The 23,566-nt window shown below is 41.8% G+C and overlaps 3 protein-coding genes across 3 annotated transcripts; all 3 read right to left on the bottom strand.

Moving 5' to 3' along the window:
• Positions 1 to 1,076: 1,076 nt before the first annotated feature.
• On the bottom strand, positions 1,077 to 2,573 carry LOC133956920 (somatostatin-1B-like). The gene is made up of 2 exons (XM_062392288.1): positions 2,292 to 2,573; positions 1,077 to 1,945 (listed from the first exon to the last, which is right to left on the bottom strand). The coding sequence occupies exons 1-2, from the start codon at positions 2,394 to 2,396 to the stop codon at positions 1,718 to 1,720; spliced, it is 333 nt and encodes a 110-aa protein (XP_062248272.1). The 5' UTR covers positions 2,397 to 2,573; the 3' UTR covers positions 1,077 to 1,717.
• A 2,523-nt stretch (positions 2,574 to 5,096) lies between these two features.
• Positions 5,097 to 10,473, bottom strand: srm (spermidine synthase). Its single transcript, XM_062392485.1, has 8 exons — positions 10,274 to 10,473; positions 9,156 to 9,276; positions 8,954 to 9,046; positions 8,692 to 8,845; positions 8,520 to 8,603; positions 8,185 to 8,330; positions 7,527 to 7,649; positions 5,097 to 6,933 (listed from the first exon to the last, which is right to left on the bottom strand). Exons 1-8 carry the CDS (start codon positions 10,402 to 10,404, stop codon positions 6,916 to 6,918), a joined length of 870 nt encoding a protein of 289 aa, XP_062248469.1. The 5' UTR covers positions 10,405 to 10,473; the 3' UTR covers positions 5,097 to 6,915.
• A 1,568-nt stretch (positions 10,474 to 12,041) lies between these two features.
• On the bottom strand, positions 12,042 to 22,067 carry exosc10 (exosome component 10). The gene is made up of 25 exons (XM_062392174.1): positions 21,861 to 22,067; positions 20,808 to 20,944; positions 20,077 to 20,200; positions 19,887 to 19,991; positions 19,548 to 19,707; positions 19,328 to 19,436; positions 19,173 to 19,248; positions 18,979 to 19,089; positions 18,618 to 18,761; positions 17,373 to 17,563; positions 17,048 to 17,204; positions 16,709 to 16,857; positions 16,493 to 16,543; positions 16,272 to 16,383; positions 16,098 to 16,145; positions 15,918 to 15,993; positions 15,723 to 15,838; positions 15,539 to 15,631; positions 15,383 to 15,451; positions 15,191 to 15,296; positions 15,039 to 15,112; positions 12,698 to 12,905; positions 12,532 to 12,596; positions 12,369 to 12,445; positions 12,042 to 12,277 (listed from the first exon to the last, which is right to left on the bottom strand). Exons 1-25 carry the CDS (start codon positions 21,981 to 21,983, stop codon positions 12,247 to 12,249), a joined length of 2,712 nt encoding a protein of 903 aa, XP_062248158.1. The 5' UTR covers positions 21,984 to 22,067; the 3' UTR covers positions 12,042 to 12,246.
• Positions 22,068 to 23,566: the final 1,499 nt, after the last annotated feature.

Genomic DNA, 23,566 nt, shown 5'->3' with positions numbered 1-23,566 from the left:
CCATTCATCCAGCTCAGGAAGAAGACGAGACACTAACCCAGCTGAAAGGAGGGAAATGAAACCACTTCCGAGCTTTGCCTTTCGCTGTGTGGGATTTCTATGGACTCCGGTGACACGTTGTTGTTGGGTTATTTTAGAATTAACACATTTCACTGTAGCTCTTTCAGTTGATGATTGCCCCACACATCTGCTAGGCGATGGATTATATCTGCATTGCCAGTTTTTTTCTCACACACAGATTGACGTCACTTTTTATTTGAAAACTTGAGTAAAAGCAGAAAAGCAGAAGCAAACCTAAGAGTATGTTTTGGTTCTTGTTTGCCACTTTTTGCTCAGTTGTATGATTCTTTCACGAAAGCACTATTTAATCGAACTGACTCATACAAATCTATTTCCCCTGCATGTAATTTACTGCATTAAATGTGTCAGTTCTGCCCTGAGCTTGCATTTAGTCAGTATTTGATTGTGGCTATCCCCCGGTGCACACTATACATTGGTATGTGGTTAAAAAAACACACATATCACATTGTTGTACATGCCAGGAAGACCGTGAGAATTGGTAATTGCAGTGTGACTGATTGAGGAATGGGTGGCTGGTGGTCTGCGCGGGTTCGATTTTTCCTGTAACAATCGAAAGCTGGGTTTACTGGGTCACGCTGGGAACATTTTATTATCTTTAAATCGGACATTTAAAAAACGTTTCCTCTGTTTCATCACACATTGGTTTTCTACCTCCCGTGCTACAAGTGCCGTAACTGCTGTCAGAGGTCAGCATGCCGCGAACTCCACCTTATTTACTTTCCTTATAGTGACAGGTTTAACAGCCTGTGATGATTCACTGAAGCATCTCCCTCAACCTGTGACCAGGCATTAATAAGTCGGGCAAATAATAAAACATACACACATTACAAATTGTCACCACCTAGATTTTTTTTTTTTAATTACTTTAACTAAAGCATTTAGGCTCAACACCACTATTTGTATCTAGTCAAGTGATTGAATATCTTTTTTCAGGAATTGTGAAATGAATCAAAGAAAAAAATGTCCTTCTCAAATGATCGTCTTACGCAAGTCTTTCCCGTTCAGCATTTTTTTATTTGTAACGAGTACAAAGCAGAATAGGTATGATACACACATTATGAATTATACCCTCTGTTACCTCCTAACACCTGCCCTCCTGAAAAGGAAGGATTGGTTGGCTTTCAGCAAAGAATCGGTGCCGTTTACGACTTAATTTAAGCGGATGTAGGGATACATTTGAGCGATAATGGTAAAGCATAAATTATTTCCGACAATTTTAGCGCAGTAAATATTCCAGTTGCTATCAAATGCAGCCACATCTTTTGCATGAAATCTGACTTTGCAATTCTAACCATGTAGAAACAGGTGGAAAATCACGACCCTTGCTCTGAACAGTTTGCAAAAGCAATTAACTGATATTACCATCCCAAATATTTGATCCATGCTTTATTGTTGACCCTGAAGGAAACGGTTTTACATACATAAATACATACATTTGTTTATACATAAATAAATAATTCAGATTCAAACAGACACACTGTCTCAGTGAAGTCCATCGATGCTGCGTGTCGGACAGGTGTGGATGATATGTACAGCTGAGGTCAACTACAGTTCATGTGGAGCTGTGGAGGGAAGGAGCCCGTTAGGCAGATCAGAGCCTGTTGGGTGGGTTGAGGGGGGGCTTGCCGGGGCACTGTTAGCAGGAGGTGAAAGTTTTCCAGAAGAAGTTTTTACAGGGGGTTTTGCGGTCGCGCTGAGGCAGTGATAGACGGTTGTAGACAGCCCTCTCCTCCAGGCGAGACTCCAGCGGCTCCTCCAGATCCACAGGTGCCACGTCCCCCGGCAGCATGTTGGTGTCCAGGGCTCCGTCCAACAAGCCGGACACCAGCTTCAGGATCAGCTCCTTGCGCTCTTTGCTCAGCTCCTGAGCAAAAAGCAGAGGAGAAGAGAATATGTTATTAAAACACCGTCATGGGAGATTAACAGTAACAAATTAACAGGAAAGCCTAAAAATCCTTATTTTTTTACTTCTCCAATTTAAGCACGAGTTCACTGGAATAATTGAAAAGTGTTTTAACTTTCTGGCAGAAATTTTTTTCTAGTGCAAGTTAAAAGCAAATTCTTTTTTCTTGATTACACAGGCAATTTTCAAAAAAAGATCAGATATTCTTTCCAAAATTCGACTTATTCAATTCGATTTTGGCACAAAAAATAGATCAGTCAATCAGTAGTGAGAGAGGAAATTAACAGAACAATAAACATCGACTCACCCTGTTCATATGGATGGGGCTCCGGTCGTCCACAGGAAACACAGCGGCTGCTCTAACGCTGAACACAACCCCCATGAGAGCTGCTAACACCACCAGGAGCTGCATGCTGTGGCAGGAGTGCAGGTGACGGACCAGTGCTACGGTCACAGGAGGCTCAGAGAGGTCTTGTAAGTGTGTGTGTTTGAGAGCAAGGCTGTGAGAAGTCAGAGATCCAGAGGAGAGCGGTGCAGAAAAGTGCAGTGCAGTTGGAGGCAGCTGGTCACAAAGACTTAGAAAGCACTGGTGTTTCTTCTCCTCATCCTCCAAAATCCCTCACTCTTTTATAATGCCTCCCCCCCACCCCCTGTCTGCCACTGACGTACACGGTGGTGGGTGTATGACGGAAGGGTGGAGGGTGGATGTGTGCGTGCACTTTGGGGCGGGGGTGGTTGATGTGGGAGAAGGGGAGGGGGAGATGGAGAGGTCAGGACAAAACAAATGGAGGTGGTCGGTCGAGCCGGTGTGATTCATGGAGAGAACATCTGCAGCAGACCGCGTCACCGGGCTCAAACCAGGGTCTGACATCAACATGTGGATAATGTATCTGCAATTAGGATAAGACGGTCTGAACCCGGACCTCTTCAGACTCCAGGGCAGACAATTCCACAACTCATATCAAACTGTGTGATCCCCCCCCCCCCCCCCCCCCCCCCCAATACTCCTCAAGATACCAGGCCTGCGTCTTCCTGCAGCCGCCATCAAACAAAAAATCTAAAAGGAATGCAAAGGGTTCACAAGTGGACCTGATCGCCTGCACGACTCAGTGTTTAGCACTTGATTGTACCGGATGACAACATCTGATTCCTGTCACAGTGCCTCTGAGCGCCTCACCGACACCTGCCGATTACAATTGACTGGTCGGGCACTCACCATGACTGGAGGATGTGTCTTCAGGAAATGCACATCACCGAGCTTGTGGAAAAAATAGAAACGATGGAGAAAGATGCAGCACCATCTTCATCGTGCCAGATGTGAGAGGAGCTGATGGCTAATTTTGCCATTTTATTTCTAACCCCACTGTGAGAGTGCAACATATTTCAGTTAGGATGCTGTTCAGTTAATTTCACATTACAGACTATGCTTTTTTGATTCATCTAGCGAGTAACTACTACATATGATTATAAGGAACCCTGTGGTGCAGCATAGATTCATATGTGTTATATCTCTAAATACTGTGACCTTTTTATATAGGACTACATAACATCACTAAATTTGTAAAGCCCCGTTACAGGGAGCAGTTACAGCATAACACACACATCCTTGTTTCAAGTGTTTGAGATGCCGACCGCAGCCTCCAGGATGCATCACTGAAACAGCACAATTAACAGAGTTTACTGGGTTTACTGTTCAGACCTCTTCAGACAGTGTGCTACAGGCAGGGAACATACAGTACTCATAGTCCAGTTACGTTCAAATTGATTTGTTGTGCTTTCAAAACAGTGTCTTGAGGGGTTTTCTTCACACGTGGCTGAGCTGAAGACGGCCCGGAGCCAATCCAAAGATTAGCTGACAGTTGATATGGCCCCGCTGGAATCAATGCGTATTTGAAGGATCTGCAACGTTCGCAATATGGTCGGCAGGAGACTTCAAACAGTGGCCAACGTCAGCTTGACGGCTGGTGTGTAGGAGCTCCCAGATATTATTAACGAGGCGTGGAAGTCTCACTCTTCGCCACAATTACTTCAAGTGAGGCCTCCAGCGCCGCCTTGACATCTCTGACAGAGATCACAAAGGAACATCCACTCAATCCTCTGAGGGTTTAGTGTTGGTTGCATCAAACCCGTGAATCTGCACATGTACGTCAATCCTCCTTTTTAACTGCAACAGAAAAACTCAGATTTAATTTTAAGGTGAACCTTCAAAGTCACTCATGAACAAACGAGTGCAGTCACATCATATGAACAAAGGTTGGACATATATAGAAAACCAGTGACAACTGAGCTCTTACACAACAACTAGAGTTGATGCAACGGAGAGCAACAGTGACACCTCACTCTGCAAAACAGCAACTGACCTGAAAGATTTAATGAAGCCAAAGGGCTTTTCATTCAAATTCAAAGGAAATCCCCCAAAAATGGTTAAAGCCTCTGAAGAAGGATTTGGTGACTTTGAACAGCATTAGATGTTTGTACCTCTACAATGTAAATGGTAAATGATGTCAGTAGAGTTTTGCCACTCACACAGTGCATCTCTGGACAGGACTTTGGGGCACTTAGGGGTTCAGTATCTTGCCCGAGGACACTTCCGAGTATGGAATGGGGGAGACGAGGATTGAGCTACTAAACCTCTGGTTAGTGCACAGCCTGCTCTACCTCCTGGCAGAGCCCCCCCCCCACTGCGGGAAACTGGCTTTTACATAAAAAGAATAAAGATTGCCATCTTGTGCCTGAATATGGACACTGCACTTGGATCTCAGTGCTGTTCATTGCAGTTGTGCATTTGCAATAAACAGCAGAAACACAGCAGATATTAAGATAAGGATACATTTATTTTTTTAACCTGCATGTGGTTAAAAGTGATGCTGCAATTGGTAAAGATTAGCTCAAAATAAGATACAGTTTTAGACAAATGGATACAGTAAATCTGAACGATGTGATCCCTGATCACATCGATCCCTGATCACATCGTTCCCATTTTTCCAATGTCCTGCAGCCTAAGTGAGAAACAGAATTTATTTTTCCTACATAAAAAGCATCACAACTTTTAAATTGTTCTTGTTGTAATGATGCATAAACCTGTGTAAAGTCATGGACGAATACAAACAGAACCATTTTATGTTCAATTTATTACAGTTGATAATTATTATAAAAACACAGACTCATTGCTCAGGTACGACCCCACTTCTCATTCCTCGTGGAATTAAAAGTAACAGATATTAAGTGTTTGACATTAGCTCAACAAACAGATAAACCACACTGAGACATATGAGATTTCCATTGAGAGAAATGAACAGCATCCTGCAGTGAAACGCATCAGTTTACAGGCTTACCATCAGTGGTTAACACCCAATACTGCAAGTTATCATTGCATAATGAATCACCTTTAAAAAAAAAAAGGTATTTCTTGCATTGCAAAGCTCCAACACCATATTTCATTTTCTTTTACCAACATTACAGTATTCCATATTAAATTGATGGTCAAAGAGCATCAATTACATTTACCTCATGACATTTTAGAGACAATTTTCTCAACTCATGACATTTGCGCTTTCGTCTAGAATGAAAACTCATCAGTCATTATCTGCCTAGAACACTGCCATAGACACAATGAGAAACAAAATTCAGTTAACAACTACCATTTTCAGGCACTGGAAGAATGATAAGCTGAGGATCATTCATTCTTTTCACATTAAATCTAGAATCCAAAATGAGAAACTAAATGCTGTTTGTTACTTTATTAATTTAGGAGGTTCACTATAACACCTAATAATGGCTTGTTTTTAATTATCCAATTTATGCTAGGGTACACTTGAGCGATGGCCGTACCTGTTTGACAAAATGAATAAGAGTTAGAGCATCAATAAAAGCAATCTTCTAGTTTTTTGGGAAAATGTCACATTCAAAAAATGTGACAGTTTATAAGAGATAGGCTGTATTTTTTTTCCACTAAATACTGTGACCTAAACCCATGGCAGTAACATGACTATTAACAGTTCAATTGGTAGTGTGTACAATTCGATGGATTAACACATCAGAGAAGTACTATGTCACTGAAGGAATCTTAAAGAGTCCATGTTCCTTCCCCAAGATACACACACGCAAGGAATTACACTGTGTGCTGTGAATTAAGCCCGATTTTTAAAAGTACTCTGCTAGTTAAAGATGGTTAAGCTCATTCATTAAAGTAAATCAGGTGCAGCCATCAACCAAATGTACTTGTTGCAAATTTATCGAATACAAAGCCGATCAACTTCCTGGTCCCTAAAACCAGAAAAATTGAATATCAAAAATCTAAATCCGTCAACCACCAAAAAGTAATTGATCTCTTTGTGTCAAACTCATAAATGAATAACGATGGATTCGGACCATGAAAAGAACTAATACAATAGATCAATCGTGTGTAGAGGTCACATTATTCTGAATATAAAGTAGAAAAAATGGCCACTGTATTTTCCTATTAGCACAAGATGATATCTAGCATTACAAATAAAAATGCATTACATGTACATACTCTACATGGTATGTAATATATTGCATAACATATGTGCAGTGAATCCAAAAAACAATACAATGTTTCAGAGTGAGGTCAGGTGTGATGACACTGTTCTTTCCACTCAGCCACGCCCATCGAATAGCTCTTCACAAAACGTTGATACGACAATTAGAGTTAAAATTTATATTCAAATACATGAGGAAAATAAATAAACACGGAGAGCGAGCTGGAAGGAAGGGGAACAAACTAACACTTTGTCTGTAGAAATCAACAAGTTTCCACCCACTGATTATGAGACGCCACCGCACAAAATCTTTAAGGAGGCCGCTTCAGTTGAGCTGTGTTGAGGAGGTGGAGAGGCCGTAGAAAAAGGGTGTTTCTCTGTCGTCTGAGGGTCAGGTAGAGGTTGAACATGGTGGTCTGTCACTGCTGGTCATGCTTCACAGAGTACCTGCCAAGAGTGAAAGGTAGAAGTGTCCTCAGATTAACTTTACTCTGAAATAACAGCAGTTAATTAAATCATTCAAGCTTCTATATGAACTAGGGATGGGCATTCGATTAAATGGTCTTAATCGATCGTTGGGAGAATAAACGATTGATTTTCGATTAATCATTAATATTGTTGAATTAAAATTCCCTATTTATAGGCTATATAAAAATGCTGTGAAAATAGAAAAAACACAGCGTGTTTCCTCATTGAGATCTTTATTACAAGATGAACAACTCTTGTGGCAGTTAAACGGGATCAGTTCAATGGTTACACTTGGAAATATGCGCTGCTGTACTCTTTAGCCCCGATGAGCAAGCAGCGTCCCTAATATGAACCACACATGTGAGCTGAAATCATTTTATGAAAAAGATTTACCAGATAAAATCAATCATCATCGTTGCAGATAAACCTGCTATGACAACGGTTCCTTGGCATTAGTGAGCACTGATGCTAAGGAACAGTTGGAGGATTACAACAGAACAAACAAACCAGACAGGCCTGTTTAGAGCAGGCACTGCCCTCATACTCAAATCTGGAAAATAAGTCAAACATACCTTTCTTGCAAACTCCGGGAGGACGAATGATGCTTTGTGAATCTCAGGGTTGTAATATTTAAGGTTCATATTTTCCATTTCTTCTTTTACCAGAGCTTTCACGGGTTTCTTGAAATTAGTTTCCTGATTGAAAAAAAGTGAAGGGTGAACTCAGTCATTTAATGGTCATCACCAATTCAAGACAAACAGCAGACCTTAGAAGTTGAGCCGCTATAGTTTTTGTATTAAAAAGGGATAGTTCACCCACAAGCTCTTGCCTCCATGCTCTGGCCCAAGGGGCACGTGGCGACAGCAGCTTGCGAGTATCACGAGACTCGCAATAGATGCGGCTCCGAGCTGAAGATGGCAGCAGACATTTAGGCTAAAAAAACATGGTGTAAATTACGCTGTCTTGAGTCGAAATTGAATGTCGGGGCTTACGGACACTTGGATGACAGCACAGGAGCAGTATGGAGGCATTGTATGTTTGGCTTGATGGTTTGAAACTCTAAAAGTGTTTTATGGACTCAAGCACTTTCAACCACCCCGCCATCGGCATTGTGATAAGCAGATATGAGTGAATTTTCCATTATGTGTTAACTATCCCTTCAAGCTAGTGGTGTTTATAGGCACCACGTGTGTGTGAGTGTGTGTGGTGTAGAGTGACACGCTCTCTTACAGGATTTTTACTGCACAGCATGAATCCAATTTGGCCGCTGGGATAAGTTGGGATGGTGCTGTAGGCATAGTCCACCACAGGGAACAGGGTCTTGCAGAAGGTCTGCATCTCCTTTATCAGCTCCAAATGGAGCCACTGACACTCTCCTGAGAAAATGACAAGAGCAGAATGAAAGGCATGTTCATTTCCTGCCTGCTATTTTGCCATAGTTTCAACTTGACATAACTGAAAGACTTTATAAACTGTAATAAAACAGCATGGGAGGATGTAATAGTTTAATGACTTGTTAGCTTTTCTCGAACTTACAAGAAAACTGAGATAAAATGTAAAGTTACCCTGGGAGCAAAGAATTCCACCGTTTCTCAAAGCTGCCTTCATCAGCTGATAGTAAGACTCCTTGAACAAACTCTCAGCTGGGCCTGCAACAAAAACACAAGTGGGGATAGGAATGCCTCTGACAGCAGCTGACAAGGTTAGATGTTACAACTCTGAAAAAGTGGCACTTACCGACTGGATCTGAGGAATCAGTTATAATGACATCGAAGGCATCCTGGTTCTGCTTCATGAACTCAAAGCCATCTCCAACATGAAGGGTGAGCTTGGGGTTGAAAAACCCTTTGGCCATCCCCGGGAGGAACTTCTTTGAGACGTTAATGACGTCCTACACATGAGGCGACATCAACACTGATATGAGCAGGTGTTAAGCAGGGAAAAGAACCCATATTGTTTCATTGAGAGAAGCTCCAATCCATGAGTGTGTTGTTCCCACCTCGTCTATCTCACACAGCACCACCGATTCCACCAGTGGATTCTTCACCACTTCTCTCAGCACGCCGCCATCGCCGCCGCCAATAATCAGAACCTGCAAAACAGAAAGTGTGCCGTTGAACATGACAGGAGAGCCTCACTGCTTTCTGGGTGTTATTTTACAGCACCGAGTTAATTTCAAATACATTCATTTTGAGTGGTACCTTCTTAGGGCAAGGATGGCTGCACAGCGGGAGGTTGGCAATCATCTCCTGATAGGCAAACTCATCTCTCTCTGTGCACTGAATCACACCATCCAGCACCAAGACGTTACCGTAGGTTTTACTGAAAAGTGATGCGACAGCAAAGGCATGAGAGGCACATTGGAGACTTTTAATGGTAGGTATACTTGATTTGGAATGTGAATCACTGCAACTCGAGCCGTTCCCTGAAGTGGATGAATTGGTCAGGACTCTATGAGTGAGCTCTGTCTTACACTCCCCCACACTACACAGAGATATGCAGGGTCAACTGTGATGAAACACAGGAGTCACGTAGAAGAGTGTGGAGTAGCTGAGCATCTTTTTTGATGATTGTTTTACATTTTAGAGTTTTTACTTGTTTCTAATACTGGGTTTGTTTTGAAGGTTAATCACTTTTCTTTTGTTCGGAAGCAAATGTTTTATTTGTTTGCGTCAATATGGTGACTAGTAACATGGGTGATGAATGATTGATTAAATATAAATCAATGAAATTATGGTTTTTACAACTGAATGAGTTTGTAAATACACTTTAGTATATGTATTCTGCTTTGTCAGTCAGAGCACTTGCTTACCTGAAAAAAAAGTTGCTGTATCATGTGTACAAATAATAGTATTATTGTGATACTTCTTACTTGTAGCTAAGTTGTGATAAACTACACATTTATACTGCATAGTGTTGCATTTAAAAATGCAGTACAAGCCGCTGACCATGACCCCTGACCCCCCCCCCCCCCCACCACCACCACACAGATGCTTCTAAACTCTAGATTCACTGTTGTGTCCTGAGCAGTTTAAATCCCTGCATGGCCACGACGAGGATCAATCAATGAATAATTCAGTGACTGCTGCCGTGACTAACCTGTCATGGTGTTACCATTACACACTCACCCTCACTACCCTCCCTGCAGCCCATTAGCCAACAAGCTAACCTGCCTGTTAGCTGAGAGTTGAGGCTAAGTGAGAAACTCTGGAGCAGCCGCTAGCTGAGCAAACTTAGCAGAACCCACGAGCCCCCGGCTGCTGCTGCTGTGCTGCTCAACTGCCAGGGCAGGCTAACAGCTAGCCACGTTAGCACTCACCTCTTGAAAACCATGACATCTTGAAACGTGGACTTCTTGTGGTAGAGCACCTCTTCCACCTGCAGGCTCATTGCCTGGCCCGGCCATAGCGTGCACAGCTCTGTGAACCAGCCATCTTTAATGTGGTCCATAACTGCAGCCGACAGCCACAAGTACAACTGCACAGTTTCCTCCGTGTGTTTCTCTGCGGCGGCGGTGTGACGGAGGTGACGTCGGTTCGTGCGCCGACGCATAAACTTGCTGTCCGCTCCGGGTGTAGCGAATCGGAAGCCGCGGATGGCGGTGACGTAGGCAGCTCTGGCCAATGGGGTGGCAGCATGAGCCGGCTCGAGTATAGTTTGTATGATTTCTAGGATCGGCTCGTGCCAGTGCCCTCGCCCAGTGGAGAGGAGCGGTGTTCACGTGAAGAGGAAAGTTTGGTCTCCTTTTCATCAGAGACGAAATCAATCCGTTCACTGATCCAGGGCCTGTGTAACCTCACTGTGCTCGGACACTGGGAACAACAGGCCCGGTTAGGTTGTGGGAAAATATCCCAGTTTGGATTAAAATATACTCTTTCACAACATTGGCCACGTGCAAAGAAGATCTGGTGGCAAACCACTGAGACAAATCCCCCCCCCCAACCCCACGTGCTCATGGATGTGCCACATGCATACAGTTGTCACTGTGGCACGCTGCTGCGCATGCGCTGGCCCACAGAAACTACAGCGTGGCCGTTTGTACTGTAGAAACACTGCAATCACTTCTTTAAATCATTCAGACTTCGGAGTTCATAAATTTTTCCTGACCCGGAACAAGTGGCCACAGAAATAGGGAGACACAGAAGTATACCAATCAAAGAATATCTTATTTATTACCCAAACCAAACTAATTAATGTAACACATTAAGAATGCAGGGTGTGCCTGAGTGAAGGGTGTGGTTCCAAGTTTTTTAGGGTGTAAAGAAAACATGAAGTCTACTTAAAACAGGACCAAAGGGGAAGGTGAAGTGCAGAGTTCCCTTAGGTTAATTTTAATTCATAACAGCCAGATTGTTTAACTAAGATCCATTTATTATTCTGTGAGGAACAAAAATGTTGAACAAGGTCCCATCTCACTGATTGAGAAAACTCCTGGATCTGTGCCAACATTTAGTGGATTCCCTCCTGACACAGACCACATCCTATCACCGACTTTTGTGGAAATCCAGCCAGTAAATATTTTACATAATCTTGCTTACGTACAAACTATCCTACCAACAAATGGTCAGGGGTGAAAACATAACATCCGCCAATGAGGTGATCAAGGCCAGAGCATTTTCAGGCACTTCCCAAATGTACACAATCAAAAGTCTCACATGCCCGGAGCCTGCTGGCTGTTTCTTTTGGATGGATGTTATCACTTTGCTCAAGGCAAATCATAACGTGACAGTGTACAATGGTCTTTAAGACAAACTTTGGGTTTCAAATCAGATTTGGCCCAGACTAACCTGTGGCACAACACTGACTGAATAATACCAAGTCCCTGCGGGGAGGTTACAAAATTATTTTGTGTGTGTGTGAAGACTTTCCAGGAGAGTGAGTGTGAAGGAGCAGGATTGTATCACTTAGCCTTCACACAGGGGTGTGTTGCTCATGTGTCATGTCATGCTTTTCAAACAGACAATTATATTGACAACTATTGCCTTAATATCATTGACAACGGTAGTTAAAATACTTTGCTATCCACAAAATGAAACAATACATTTCATCAAACTGTTTTGTTTGGTTAAAAAAAACTGAAGACAAAGAACTTTATCCTCTAAAACCATCTTTAATGAAGAGTCCTGTGTTTCCACATATTTACAGGATACACTATTCCAAAGATGGAAAAACACTACAAATTCATTATATATTGAAATACTGAAATACATTTGCAGGAAGGCAAGGTCGGGGGGGGTCATCGGTTCCTCGAGATGAAAAAATAAAACAAAAAACTGAAAATGAGCAACAGTCTTATCTTTTGGGCCAGTTATGCCGGAATCCCCTGTGGAGAGTAAAAACACAGAATGGGTAACGTACTGGGATGGTTGAATGTGCAGAGAAAATGAACATTGGACTGTATGTTCTATGTGTACCTGTCAGATCTCCCAGTCAGGTACGACAAACTTCTGTTTCCAGCTGCAAAATTGGATTTTTGTCCCTTGGGGCCTCTCTGTTGAACGAAAGATTTCAGTTCATCAATCACTAATAAAATGTGTTCCATGAAAAGTATTAAAAAAAAAAAATCTTTGTCTATACCTTTTTCTTGTTATCATGGCTTTGCCGGTTTGGATCAAACTGTGTGTTGTCCTTTGATTTGGGGTCTGTAAAACAAAGTGAATTTAATGTTACAACAACTGTACGGGAATGTGCAGCAATTATTAACTTGTTTAATGTGATGACAATCAAAGTCAAAGATACATACTGGCAAAGACTTTGAGGTCTGACTGAGAGTAGTCGAAGGGTGTGAAGACATCTTGGGGAGACTTTTCTGGCTTCTCTGACTTCTCGGGCTTCTCGGGCTTCTCCGTCTTCTCTGCAGATTTCATCAGTTTCTTGGTCGGTCTGGGAGTCGACTCTCCAACCAAACTGGCAACCCTCTCTCTTTTCTTTCCACCACTTTTTACAGATTCCTAATGAAATTGATCAACAACATTATATTCTTAACAGTACATGTATAATTAATGGCTTTTACTGTTCCCTGCAATGGACAAGCAGATTTTTTGCTGTACAAGTAATCAAAGCTCTGTTAAGATACTTTGATATATTAAAAGATGAAGCATTTATGCTACATGTTAAAATTGAACAAAAGAACATATAAAGCTAAAGTGAATTATAAAGAGATTAACAACAACTAAGATACATTTCAAAACATTTTGTTTCCATGTGCTTAGCAGATCTTAAGTATTTTTTTTTCTCAGTCATTAATCTCTTATAAGGGCCTCTCCTGAAGAAAGTATATTGGGCAGTGACCTCTGATCCACATTGCATTGACCCACTAGTGCTGAAACAGTCTGAAATGTTGCTTCTGCTGCCATCGCCAATATTGATTGCTTTATACACCTCAACAGTAACTTGCATTCTATAGACCACAATGTGTGGTGTCATGAGACGTTCACGGTAGGGATTTATAATCCATATTCCAAGAAGAGACTGAAAGTACAATCTCTGCAACATTAAAAGGAGTTAACACATGCAAGGTGGCTGATGTGCGGCTTAAGATAAAGCCACAAATTATTTGCAGTCGTGGAATTAACTTTCACTGCTAGACTGATGATATCCAGCTGTATGTGCCTATTAGGAAGGCAACTTCGCCCAAATTAGGAAATTAGAGGTCTGCTTGTCTGCTCCTAAAAGCTAGATGTCTGGAAATTCCCTGCTGATTAACTTCTGATAAAAATGAAATGCTATTCATTGGCTCAGCTAGACATGGACACTATCATCAAGTGTCTGTAACTTTTGACAAATGGGCGATTTCTCCTAATCTGACCACCCTTAGACCAACATAACAGATACAAATTTGGTCTTCTGTTTATAGCAGAGGCTGGTGAGTGATTTTGCCTTTGTCTGTTGCTTTAACCGATAGTCTGTTATAGAAATCATGAAGAAAGCCTATTCACAAGGATGCATACAGCTTCACATTATATAACTACAATCACAGTAAAAGGTGTGAATGACAACCTCAGGTTATATCGTAATGACTGCTTTGATTACAAACCTGCCAAAACCTGTTTTCTTCTAACTCCATTGTTCATCATCCTTATTCAGGAGTTTCACATTAGAAATGATTTTTATTCATATCAGATGATGGGCCCTGATCAAAGCACACACCTTTCTTCATATGCATCATAACATCAATGCACTTAAAGCATGAAACTTTCTTTCAAACTAAAATAAAGCGAGGAAACTTCAGTGCCTAAGTGCCGGCTCTAACTGACCGTGTGCCAGTACAGCCAATATTTGGCTGCAGTTGGCAGTTTGACGAGAGCTACTTTCAAGTGCTACTGCCAACACTTATGACTATGATGCCTGCCAAACGTGCATATTTGCAGGAGCCGTTTCTGCAGGGAGCACGCTTACACAAACTTTTCACTAAAGCCAATCATCACACAATGGGTTACTGTTGTGCATACCATTACCGTTTGTACTAGCTCTTGATGGCTTAAGGCTGACAGTGAAGGGCTGAGGGGAGGGGGTGTCACCAGAAAGGAGATAAACAAGAATCAAATGGTCATAACCACGTTCATACTGTGAGTTTTATATAACTGAGCATTTAAAAAAGACAGAAAACACCATATGGCGGCAAGAGCACAGATGAGTAACCAAGCAGAAGGATGCCAAGTAATTCCCCAGAGAGAGAAAGAGATAACAAGAAGGGGGGTTTGGGGCAAAAAACAGCTATTGTTGATCCCTGGGGAGGAAAGAAGAGGAAGACGTGTCTCTTATGCTGCAGTCTCACGCTGTGTGTTTCTCTTCCCCAGACACATCATGGGAAAGATATACATATTGAAAAGTCAGTACCATACCAGTGCCACAGGAAGGCAGCAGTGTTTCACTGGTTTGTGAGTCACTCTACTTATGCGCAGTAATATCAGCCAGGTCTTAAGAAAATGGCGGGCATTGCAGAGGGTTAAACTGAATATTAATGACACATCTTTAAAATGCTGTGCCGGGCTAACGGGTGAATGCAAGCCAAAGGGACATCAACAGTGAAGTTGACAGCTAAGCCTATGTTAATCTGTGGACGCAAGAGCAAAATGACTCACCGCTGCTTGTTGGCGAATGGTGATGACGTTCGCTAGAGACTCCTGGTAGCTTTGTTTCTCCTTGTTTCTTTCCTCTGTGGAAATAAAACTTGAATTCAGTGAGGAGCATTAAATAACGACGTTTACATTTGGAGAAGTTCAGACCACATTACCGTTCGCTTTCTTTGCATGTTCCTTTACTTCTTGCTTGGCTTTCTTCTTGGCCTCCAGCTCCTTCTGTTGCTCTTCCATACTCTGCAGCTTCCATCTTTTACTAATCTGGATATGTGAAATGATACAGCTATAAACATCCAAACATGTAGTTAAGCGTTAAAAGACGGATAAGTCTGGATCTTTTGGATTACCTCAAATATTTTTGAAGAAGGGTCAAACTTGGCATTCTTGCTTATGTGCACGTCACTGGTGGGTAAATACTGAAATCCCAAAGAAGATAAATGAATACTGCGTGTCTGATTAAAAATACAAATAATACTGAAGATTATTCACTGGTCATCTCTTACCATTCTGAAAGGGTTTTCAAAAGATTCAATGATGCGCCTGGCTTTCATGTGAGGAGCAGAAACAGACTCTTGGTCTTTCTTTGTCTCAGGCTCCTTGAAAAGGAGGCAGAGTCTACACATTAGTCTCCAGGGTTACAGACACAGCAATGAGCTTAAGTTGAGTGAGTTAGAAGATGATATTTACCTCAAACAGCGTGATTTTAGCTGATGCCGTGAGACCACATGTTCTCTGATTATCATCCTCATCATCCATTTGGTGCTCATCTTCTGAGAAGAGCATTCCCTTTTTAACAGGCAGTTCTGAAAAGACATCTGAATGTTAAGCTAAAATATCAAAACAACCTGGAAAAGGCACAACATGCAGACGCATTGTGCTCACCATTGGGAGAGAACTGGGGGAGGTCGCTTTCGGAGACCCTGGAAGTATCGTGGGGTCCAAACAATGTCACCTCTGGCTGGAGATTTAGACAAGATCAAAAATAATATAACATAGCGATTGCTTTTGCGACAAATGAAATGCAAATTAAAAAGATTCAATCTTAATCAGTTCTTAACAAACCTTTTTTATGGTTGTGAGACCCTTAGTCTTTTGAGCAGCAATCTCAGCCTGTGTGGGGTGTAAACAAATTTAATTGTTAGATATTTGAATTCACAAGTAAGTTGACAGAAAATACACCAAAGTTACATAAACGTTAAGACACATTATAAAACCACGGCTGATAAGAGTTCTCACCTTAAGGAGGGGCATTTCTCGTGCTTGCTGCACTAACAAGTGGAGCTCATTGACCTGCTGCCTCACCACTGGGGGGACAGGGTTACAACAGGCAATGATGCCCTGAGGCTCCCTGAGTAGACAAAATACAAAAAATACTGTGCTGTAGGTTCTCAATAAAAATACAAAATTCATCCACATTGAGGTGAGAAGAAACAACACAATAATTCTTATTTACTTACCTGGGCATCTCTTCAGATATCTTGATCATCATGTGGGTGGGCAGGACATATCTTAACACACAAATAACAGCAGTTTGAAATATTTTATGAGCGGAATTCTATAAGCTGGGAGAAAAATAAGATGGTTGCAAAATCTGGCTGGGCACAAACTACAAATTGATAACCGCTCAAGCAGATTTCCAGAACAGCGAGTCCATCCATTTCCAAACAGCCTACCCGGTGCTTTCATCTTCCTGCCTGGCCAGCTTGTTCCTCCAGGCAAACAGCAGTCTGAAGGCAGTGAGCTGCTGGGTGTTAAACGACTTTTTCTGCTTCCTCTGCAGCTCCAAATATGACTCCTCTGTGTATATAGGTTTCAAATATCTCTGTGTGGAAGAGGGGGGGGAGATGGGGCACAGAAACCATGACAAATGTCAAAAAATGGCAATTTAAAAATATGAGCGTAATAAAGAAACTGTTCAACTATTGGATCGATGGTAGAGTAATGATTATAGAAGCAGATTTTGAAGTGTCAATCTGATCATGGTGGGTGTACAAAGTGAGGGTTGTGCAAACCTTCAGGGAAATGTCCTTGCTCTTGTTCCAGACACTCTGCAACAGGCCAGGCTGCCCGTGGTTAAAGTCCAAGAGCTGCGCCCTCACACAGTCATAGATGTAAAGGAGGTAGTGTGTGTCTGCCCGGGCGTACTGAAACATCTCATCTGGCAAGGGGCTATGAGTTATCGGACAAAAAAAAATACAATTTTGTAAGAGAAACAAGAACATGAAATATCTGTTACGCTTTTTTCCCATAAAAAAAAGAAGAAGAAAGAACTCTAGGTCACAGAAACAAAACCAAAATTATAAGACTAAGCATCTAATGACTTTGTCAGGTCCATACCGTATCCTCCAGTCGGCCAGCTGGTAGCGTTTGTCTGAGTCCACATTGCAGAAGTGTTTGAGCAGGTGGTCGAGGGAATGTCTGGCCATGTTTAAAGCCCGGCTGGCCTGATGCGTGTCGAAAAGGTTGACGACATACACGCCGAAGTCTCTCTGGAGCCAGTCCATGTCTGAGTCTGAACCATGAAACACCTGAGAACAAGAAACCAAGCCCATTCAAGAGAAACCTATATGACACGGAACTAACTTCTAAAAAAAATATAACAAAATTATATAACCGTATTTATATTCCATTGTTCACCACAGAAAACATTTAAACAGAAAAAAACTGGGGACATCATGTGACATTTTTCCAGTCCGCTATTTTTCACAGGATCTTTGTGTAGCTCCAACCCACATACCACTTTTTTTTTAACAGGTGTCCTACAGTGTGTGACTCATGGTGCCTCCCGCGCTCCACATGACAAACGCCAACCTTAAACACATCTCAAGGCAATGGGGCTCGGAGATGCCTCAAAGAAATTCAGACTAATGGGCTTCGAGATTAAAGAGTTTCTTCCACAGGTTTTCTATACAATATCAATGGGAGAGAGCTGGAGATCGAACCGCTCATAAGGTCATCTGAGCATCTTCAGATACATGTTCCTAAAACATATATTCCTATGAGGCCATTTTCAATGCTGAGATTTGGGAATGAGATGACAAAGCTAGACGAGTTGAACAAGTGGTCAGGAAACAAGAGAGCTTCTGTTAAAATGTCCCCAGTTTAACGATTTAATCATGATTTAAGTTAAACCCAGAGGTATGAACAAGAAATTTCTCTCATTACTGTCTATTGCATTCTGAAATTACTTGTGTTCGCAACTACTGTATGCACATAAGGTCAAAGTTGAATCTGGCGGTAGCTCTGCGAGATTTATTGGATTTTCAAAAGTGACTTAAAGTCAAAAGGTTACTCTGCATTTTGTTGTAAAGTTGGTTAGGCAGAGTTTCCATGTCCACAGTTTTTAATGAAAAGATGGTGAAGTAATTGTTCACTCATAACAGAAAGGTTGCCGTAAACTGAGACAAACCTTGGTTGAACAACAATAGCAACAGGAAACAAATATCAATTGAAAACAGCCTCACAGATGAAACAGTGAAACATTTTGAAAACAAATCTGTGGACCCATGTACTCTCATATTCTCTTTAGGGTGTTAAAGTTATAGAACAGTGTACAGGAACAATGGGGAACGCTTCAATTACCTTGACAATAGACGGGTCAGTGAACGCTTCGTTCAGGATGTACATCTCGCTGCGGAGCTCCAAAGTGTCGACAATGAAATCCTCATCCCTGGTGGAGATCTGCATCAGAGAGGTGAGGCCGAGGAAACTCCTGTAGGAATGGTGCTGCAACAGAAAACAGTGTAAACTAAATGTGTCCACAATCCATTTGGTTATACAAAAGAACAGGAGAGAACAGGTTTGCAGCGACCCCAACAACAGCCCCAAAAGTTACCATATTGATAAATCTCTGAAACAAAATGTTTAAAACATTATAGGTCTAACAATATTTGTTTTCTTTAACGCTTCATATACAATTATGTCACAAATATAATCCTAGTACCTCAAGGTCAACGGCAAATTCAGACAATTTGCACAGCTTCTCATTCAGTGCCACCAGATCCTCCAGGGTGTCAATGAAGGAACACTTGGTCTCTGCGATTGGTTTGTACATCTAAAAAGAATCCAGAGATAACAGATTAGATCGCGGCCTAATCAACAATGAGAGGATCATATTAAAGGATTACGATAACTTGCCTGTGGTTCTGGCTTAGTCAGGAGGCTTTCTGGAGTTGTAAGATGATCCAATTCATACTGGTATGGGTGTGCAAACCTGCATGGATGACAAACTATCATTTAGATGGACAACGATGACAAATGGGAAAAGACTAAATGTTTTAAATAATTCTTACATGTCTTCAACAGGTTTCTGAGTTCTTTGCTGGTGAATGAAATCTGAAAGGGCAGCTGGGACATCAACATCCTCAGGTCTCTCTTTTTGGATTTGTTTGTTGGTAAAATCTACCATTGGAAGGTAAGGGAGCAAAATAGGTTATAAATGTTAAAGCGTTAAGAGTAATGATATAAAAACAACAACACATGGGAAAATCATGAGTGAAACGCATGTCTTACAAGATGGAAGAGGCTTTAATGCGTTGGGCTTGATGAAGATCTTGGGAATAAAGGGTGTGTTGCTGTTATCTACTTTTTCCTTGAATTTTAGCTGCGGCCTCGCAACGTTCTTGGCGTGGAGCAGTCGGAATGTCTCGGAGCGACTGCTAGAGCCTGAACCCTGAATGAAATAAAAAACAAGGTTTACCAAAAAGTGTGTAGCACCAGTATGAAAATGCATGAAATGTGTCCCAAAATAATAATAAGAACCGGCGCTGGCACACAATATTTCAGGTTGAACGCAGCCCAAAACAGAGACTGGGATCTGTAGTACAAGAGCAAAAAGGTTAATTAGCCAACCTTGCGATTCCAGCTGGAAACAACAATTTTAGGAGGCTGAAACCCTGCAGGCATGACAGGCTGCTGGCTCCTATTCAGCCCATCAGCTTCATCAAGAAGAATCCCCTGGAGATCAGATACAAGATGTTAGTCGGTTGGCCAAGACCTTTCCATTCAGAAACTTGTAAAACACAGGAACTCTGGGTCCTACCGCTCTTTCGAGGATGACGTCATTTGAGTCCACAACCAAGTCAAATCTCTCCTCCAGCCCCGTCAGCTTGCTCTGGTCTCTTATGTGAGATCTGCAGCCATGGTGCCGCATTATCTGACTCATGCTAAAAACAGAGACACGGTGAAGAGAATTGGCATTTGATTTTTCACAATAAAATAATTAGATTCATCAACACTTCTGCACGTCTAAGGCTATCTTCAGACCTGGTATTAACATCCATCTTGAGTGATCCATCACAAGTGGAAAGCTCTAAGGACAGGTATGAGCACACCTAAGATGGATTAACATGGACCACCTAACATTGATTTTTTTTTTTTACAAATGAATAAAATCTTGTTTTATTGTAAAGCTATGGAACTTAATTTCCTCAGACCCCTGAGTCCACTTCTTCATGGACTTGATATGTGTACGCATATAAAGTGGGGAAGCAAGATCCGAGTAGAAGTGGTCACAGGAGACACATTCAGGATGCATGTTAATGCCGGGTGTGAACAGATGAACGTAAAGCTGACCACTCTTGAATCACAAGAGTAATGCTGCAGTATGAAATCTATTGATGCACTATTGCACAAATTGGGTTGATCCATTTGGCTGGATGCCAAAAAATAATGATGAAAGAGTTACACATGAACACATCAGTTCAATGGGTTCACGTTCCAGCAAATACTGGCAGACAGATGGAAGTCATACTGAAGCAGCAACATACTCACCAGTGCAGGAGCTTATCTCCTTGACTCTCACAGAAGTCCTGGAAGCCCGGGAAGCTCCGGTAGAAATCATATTCATCTCCAGCTTGAGGCAAGCCCGCGGAGGCTTTGGTGGCCGATAGTACAGCACCCAATCCATACTGCAGAGGAGAGAGAGGACGAGCAGTTAGTCAGTCATTCGTTAGTTAAAAGTTTTTAATATGATTGAGTGAGTACAAGAAGAGAAATTCAAGAAATAGGGACACATAAATATTTTATAGTTGTTACATTTTTTATGCTTTTTAGTCCAATGCCATGTTGGTTTTTTTTCAAAACAATAAGAAACTATTATTTGAATCTTGTAAAAAGATCAAATCTGCTGATGACAGCTTTGTTTATATAGTTTTAACTGAACGATTTCCTAATGTGCAAACCATATGGCATAAATCAAGGGGTTTTATTACAAATACAGCTTCAGCTGTAAGAAAGAAAACAGACAACCTAAACATACTGTGAAGCATAAGATTAACACAATGTGATAGATTAAATCTAGTTTCGCGTCCATGTGCTTGGATTTAAGAGAATAACATTTCCCCCCCATGGATGAGAATGATGATTAAGAATGACATCTTTGCAACTGTCCATGTCGATAATGTTCTTTTGGGGAGAGTACTTCAAGACGTTGTAAATGCTGTGTAAAGCCAATTATGAATTAACCCATTGGTCAATTCAGGTTTGGCTTTACTTGTTAGACGCCATAGAGCTTCTCACATTTAGATATTTAATTTGCTATATTTAATGACGTCCCCTGTAGCTGGCCAAGTTAGCTAGCTTTGAGTTGGACGAGATATTTAAACGGGACTATTTTTGTAGACGTAATAACGAACACACAAATGAGTCGAATCTGCTAATTTACTCTCGTCCAACATGAGATAGACATTAAGCACGAGACACTGACGATTCTTCACGAAATCAATTAGAAAAATAAACTCGTGTGCCACTCGAACACAGCTCGTCCTCTCCACGTTGCTACAACGCCTGTTAGCACGAGCTACCAACGTCACTGCGTTCACCCACTTTCACGAAGGCGTCGACGTCTTTAAACCCGGGACACAGCTCCTCCTTTTCCTCGTCGTTGTTCTCTGCATTGCTGTCTTGGAGGCCGCTCTTCGTGGAGTCGTTACTCTTTGAAGAAGCCATTATTTTAATCTGGTGAAAAGTGTGTACATGTGAGCGACAGGAAGCAGTCGCCGTGCTCACTGCTTTCTCCTTCGCTGATCGAGGAGGACGCTGCGGGGGAGACAGCGCCACACAGTGGCCGGGGGGACGCATCGCAAAAGGGTGGATTGTGTTATTTGGAAACGTTTAAAGGTTCAGTGTGTAGAATTTAATGACATCTAGTGGGGAAGTTGCATTTCGCGGCTGAAGACCCCTCACCTCACCCTCCCCTTCCAAACATGTGGTAGCGTTCAGTTGTCTTATAACTCAAAAGGTTTTTAGTTTGTCCAGTCTTGACTTCTGTGAAAAACATGGCCTCAATAGAGAGGAACCGCTCCCTGTGTAAATATATAAAAGAGCCCATTCTGGGCTAAGGAATCTGTACATTCTAGATGAAACACACATAGTGAAAAAATCTCTAGGATTATTTTAAATCCAATTTGTGCCAATATATCCCTTTCACCTAAACCCTACACACTGGACCTTTAGATCAAGTGCAATGTGTGATATTGTGGTTGAAAACATCCCTAGCAATTCAAAATTGAAGGTTTCATTAACATTTCAGTTTTAGAGTGTTTTAATTGGCTTCATGACTTCTGCAGGTCATGAAGCTCTGTTCATCAGTGCGCTCATTCATTGCAGACACAGCCTGATCTCCCCCTTGAGGTGCCTCAGCCATGTATCTATGCTTCACCCATCCAGCCTGACCAAAGAGTTGCACTAGGAACCTAGCACCATGAGGGGGCAGTGTTGACACTTGCAATCTGCATCAACAGAGCTACAGTATTTGCACTGCATTGAGGGGATGGGAAATCTGCACCAGTCATGCCTTAGTGTATACCTCAGTATTAAGGTATATCTAAATCATGTCTGAAGCCATTCCTTTTTTACAGTTTACAGCCATAGATGTGCCACTGGGGGTTTACTATAGTCACACTCCCTTTGGTGTGCATGTGGTGGGGAGAGAAGTGGGCTGCTGTCGAGATCCAGTGGTCAATAGCATGTGAAGAGCCATTGCCTAAGTATTGACACAGCAACTCATTACGGATGATCTGTGGTGTGCAGGGAGAAACCACTCTTTTCTTCACTTCCCCTCCCTATTGATCTCCTCTCCCTCTTATTATCTTAAAAGCATTTCTGCAACACTGGCTTAATCGATATTTCACAGTAACCCTCACATGTAATCCAGGTTCAGCAGATACCCATGCCCCAATTAGCCAAGGATATGCATCAGTGTTATTTTTCAAGGGTAATATATTCTTTCTCTATTGTGCAATGTTAGTCCTTAAAACATTTCCCTCTATATTACATGATAAAATATTTAGAATACACAGCAAAATCCACTGTAAATGAGCTCTTTATGCACTGACTATGCCATTACTGCTGTCAGTTACTCATTTATATGCTTTTTCATAACATTATGTATTTTATAGCTTTGATGGTGCCCCAAGGCACTTCTCAAATTCTCCCAGCAGAAGAAGACACTAAAACTGCTGATGCTGAAAATGACACTGTGCCATACATTCTTTAAAAAAAATAAAACAAGACGAAAATCCTCAGTGAAT

The sequence above is a fragment of the Platichthys flesus genome, chromosome 7 (genome assembly GCF_949316205.1).
Source record: "Platichthys flesus chromosome 7, fPlaFle2.1, whole genome shotgun sequence".
NCBI lineage: Eukaryota > Metazoa > Chordata > Actinopteri > Pleuronectiformes > Pleuronectidae > Platichthys > Platichthys flesus.
This window is presented reverse-complemented; position numbering and strand designations above follow the sequence as displayed.

Coding starts and splice junctions, on each gene's coding strand:
- LOC133956920 (XM_062392288.1), bottom strand. CDS start 2,396: ATGCAGCTCCTGGTGGTGTTAGCAGCTCTCATGGGGGTTGTGTTCAGC. Junction 1,946..2,291: donor GCCCCATCCATATGAACAGG/GTGAGTCGATGT, acceptor CTTTTTGCTCAG/GAGCTGAGCAAAGAGCGCAA.
- srm (XM_062392485.1), bottom strand. CDS start 10,404: ATGGACCACATTAAAGATGGCTGGTTCACAGAGCTGTGCACGCTATGG. Junction 9,277..10,273: donor GATGTCATGGTTTTCAAGAG/GTGAGTGCTAAC, acceptor ATCACTTTTCAG/TAAAACCTACGGTAACGTCT. Junction 8,846..8,953: donor TGCTGTGTGAGATAGACGAG/GTGGGAACAACA, acceptor CCTCATGTGTAG/GACGTCATTAACGTCTCAAA.
- exosc10 (XM_062392174.1), bottom strand. CDS start 21,983: ATGGCTTCTTCAAAGAGTAACGACTCCACGAAGAGCGGCCTCCAAGAC. Junction 15,297..15,382: donor CTTCTTCAAAAATATTTGAG/GTAATCCAAAAG, acceptor TCACATATCCAG/ATTAGTAAAAGATGGAAGCT. Junction 12,906..15,038: donor CCATTCGCCAACAAGCAGCG/GTGAGTCATTTT, acceptor CAATTTCATTAG/GAATCTGTAAAAAGTGGTGG.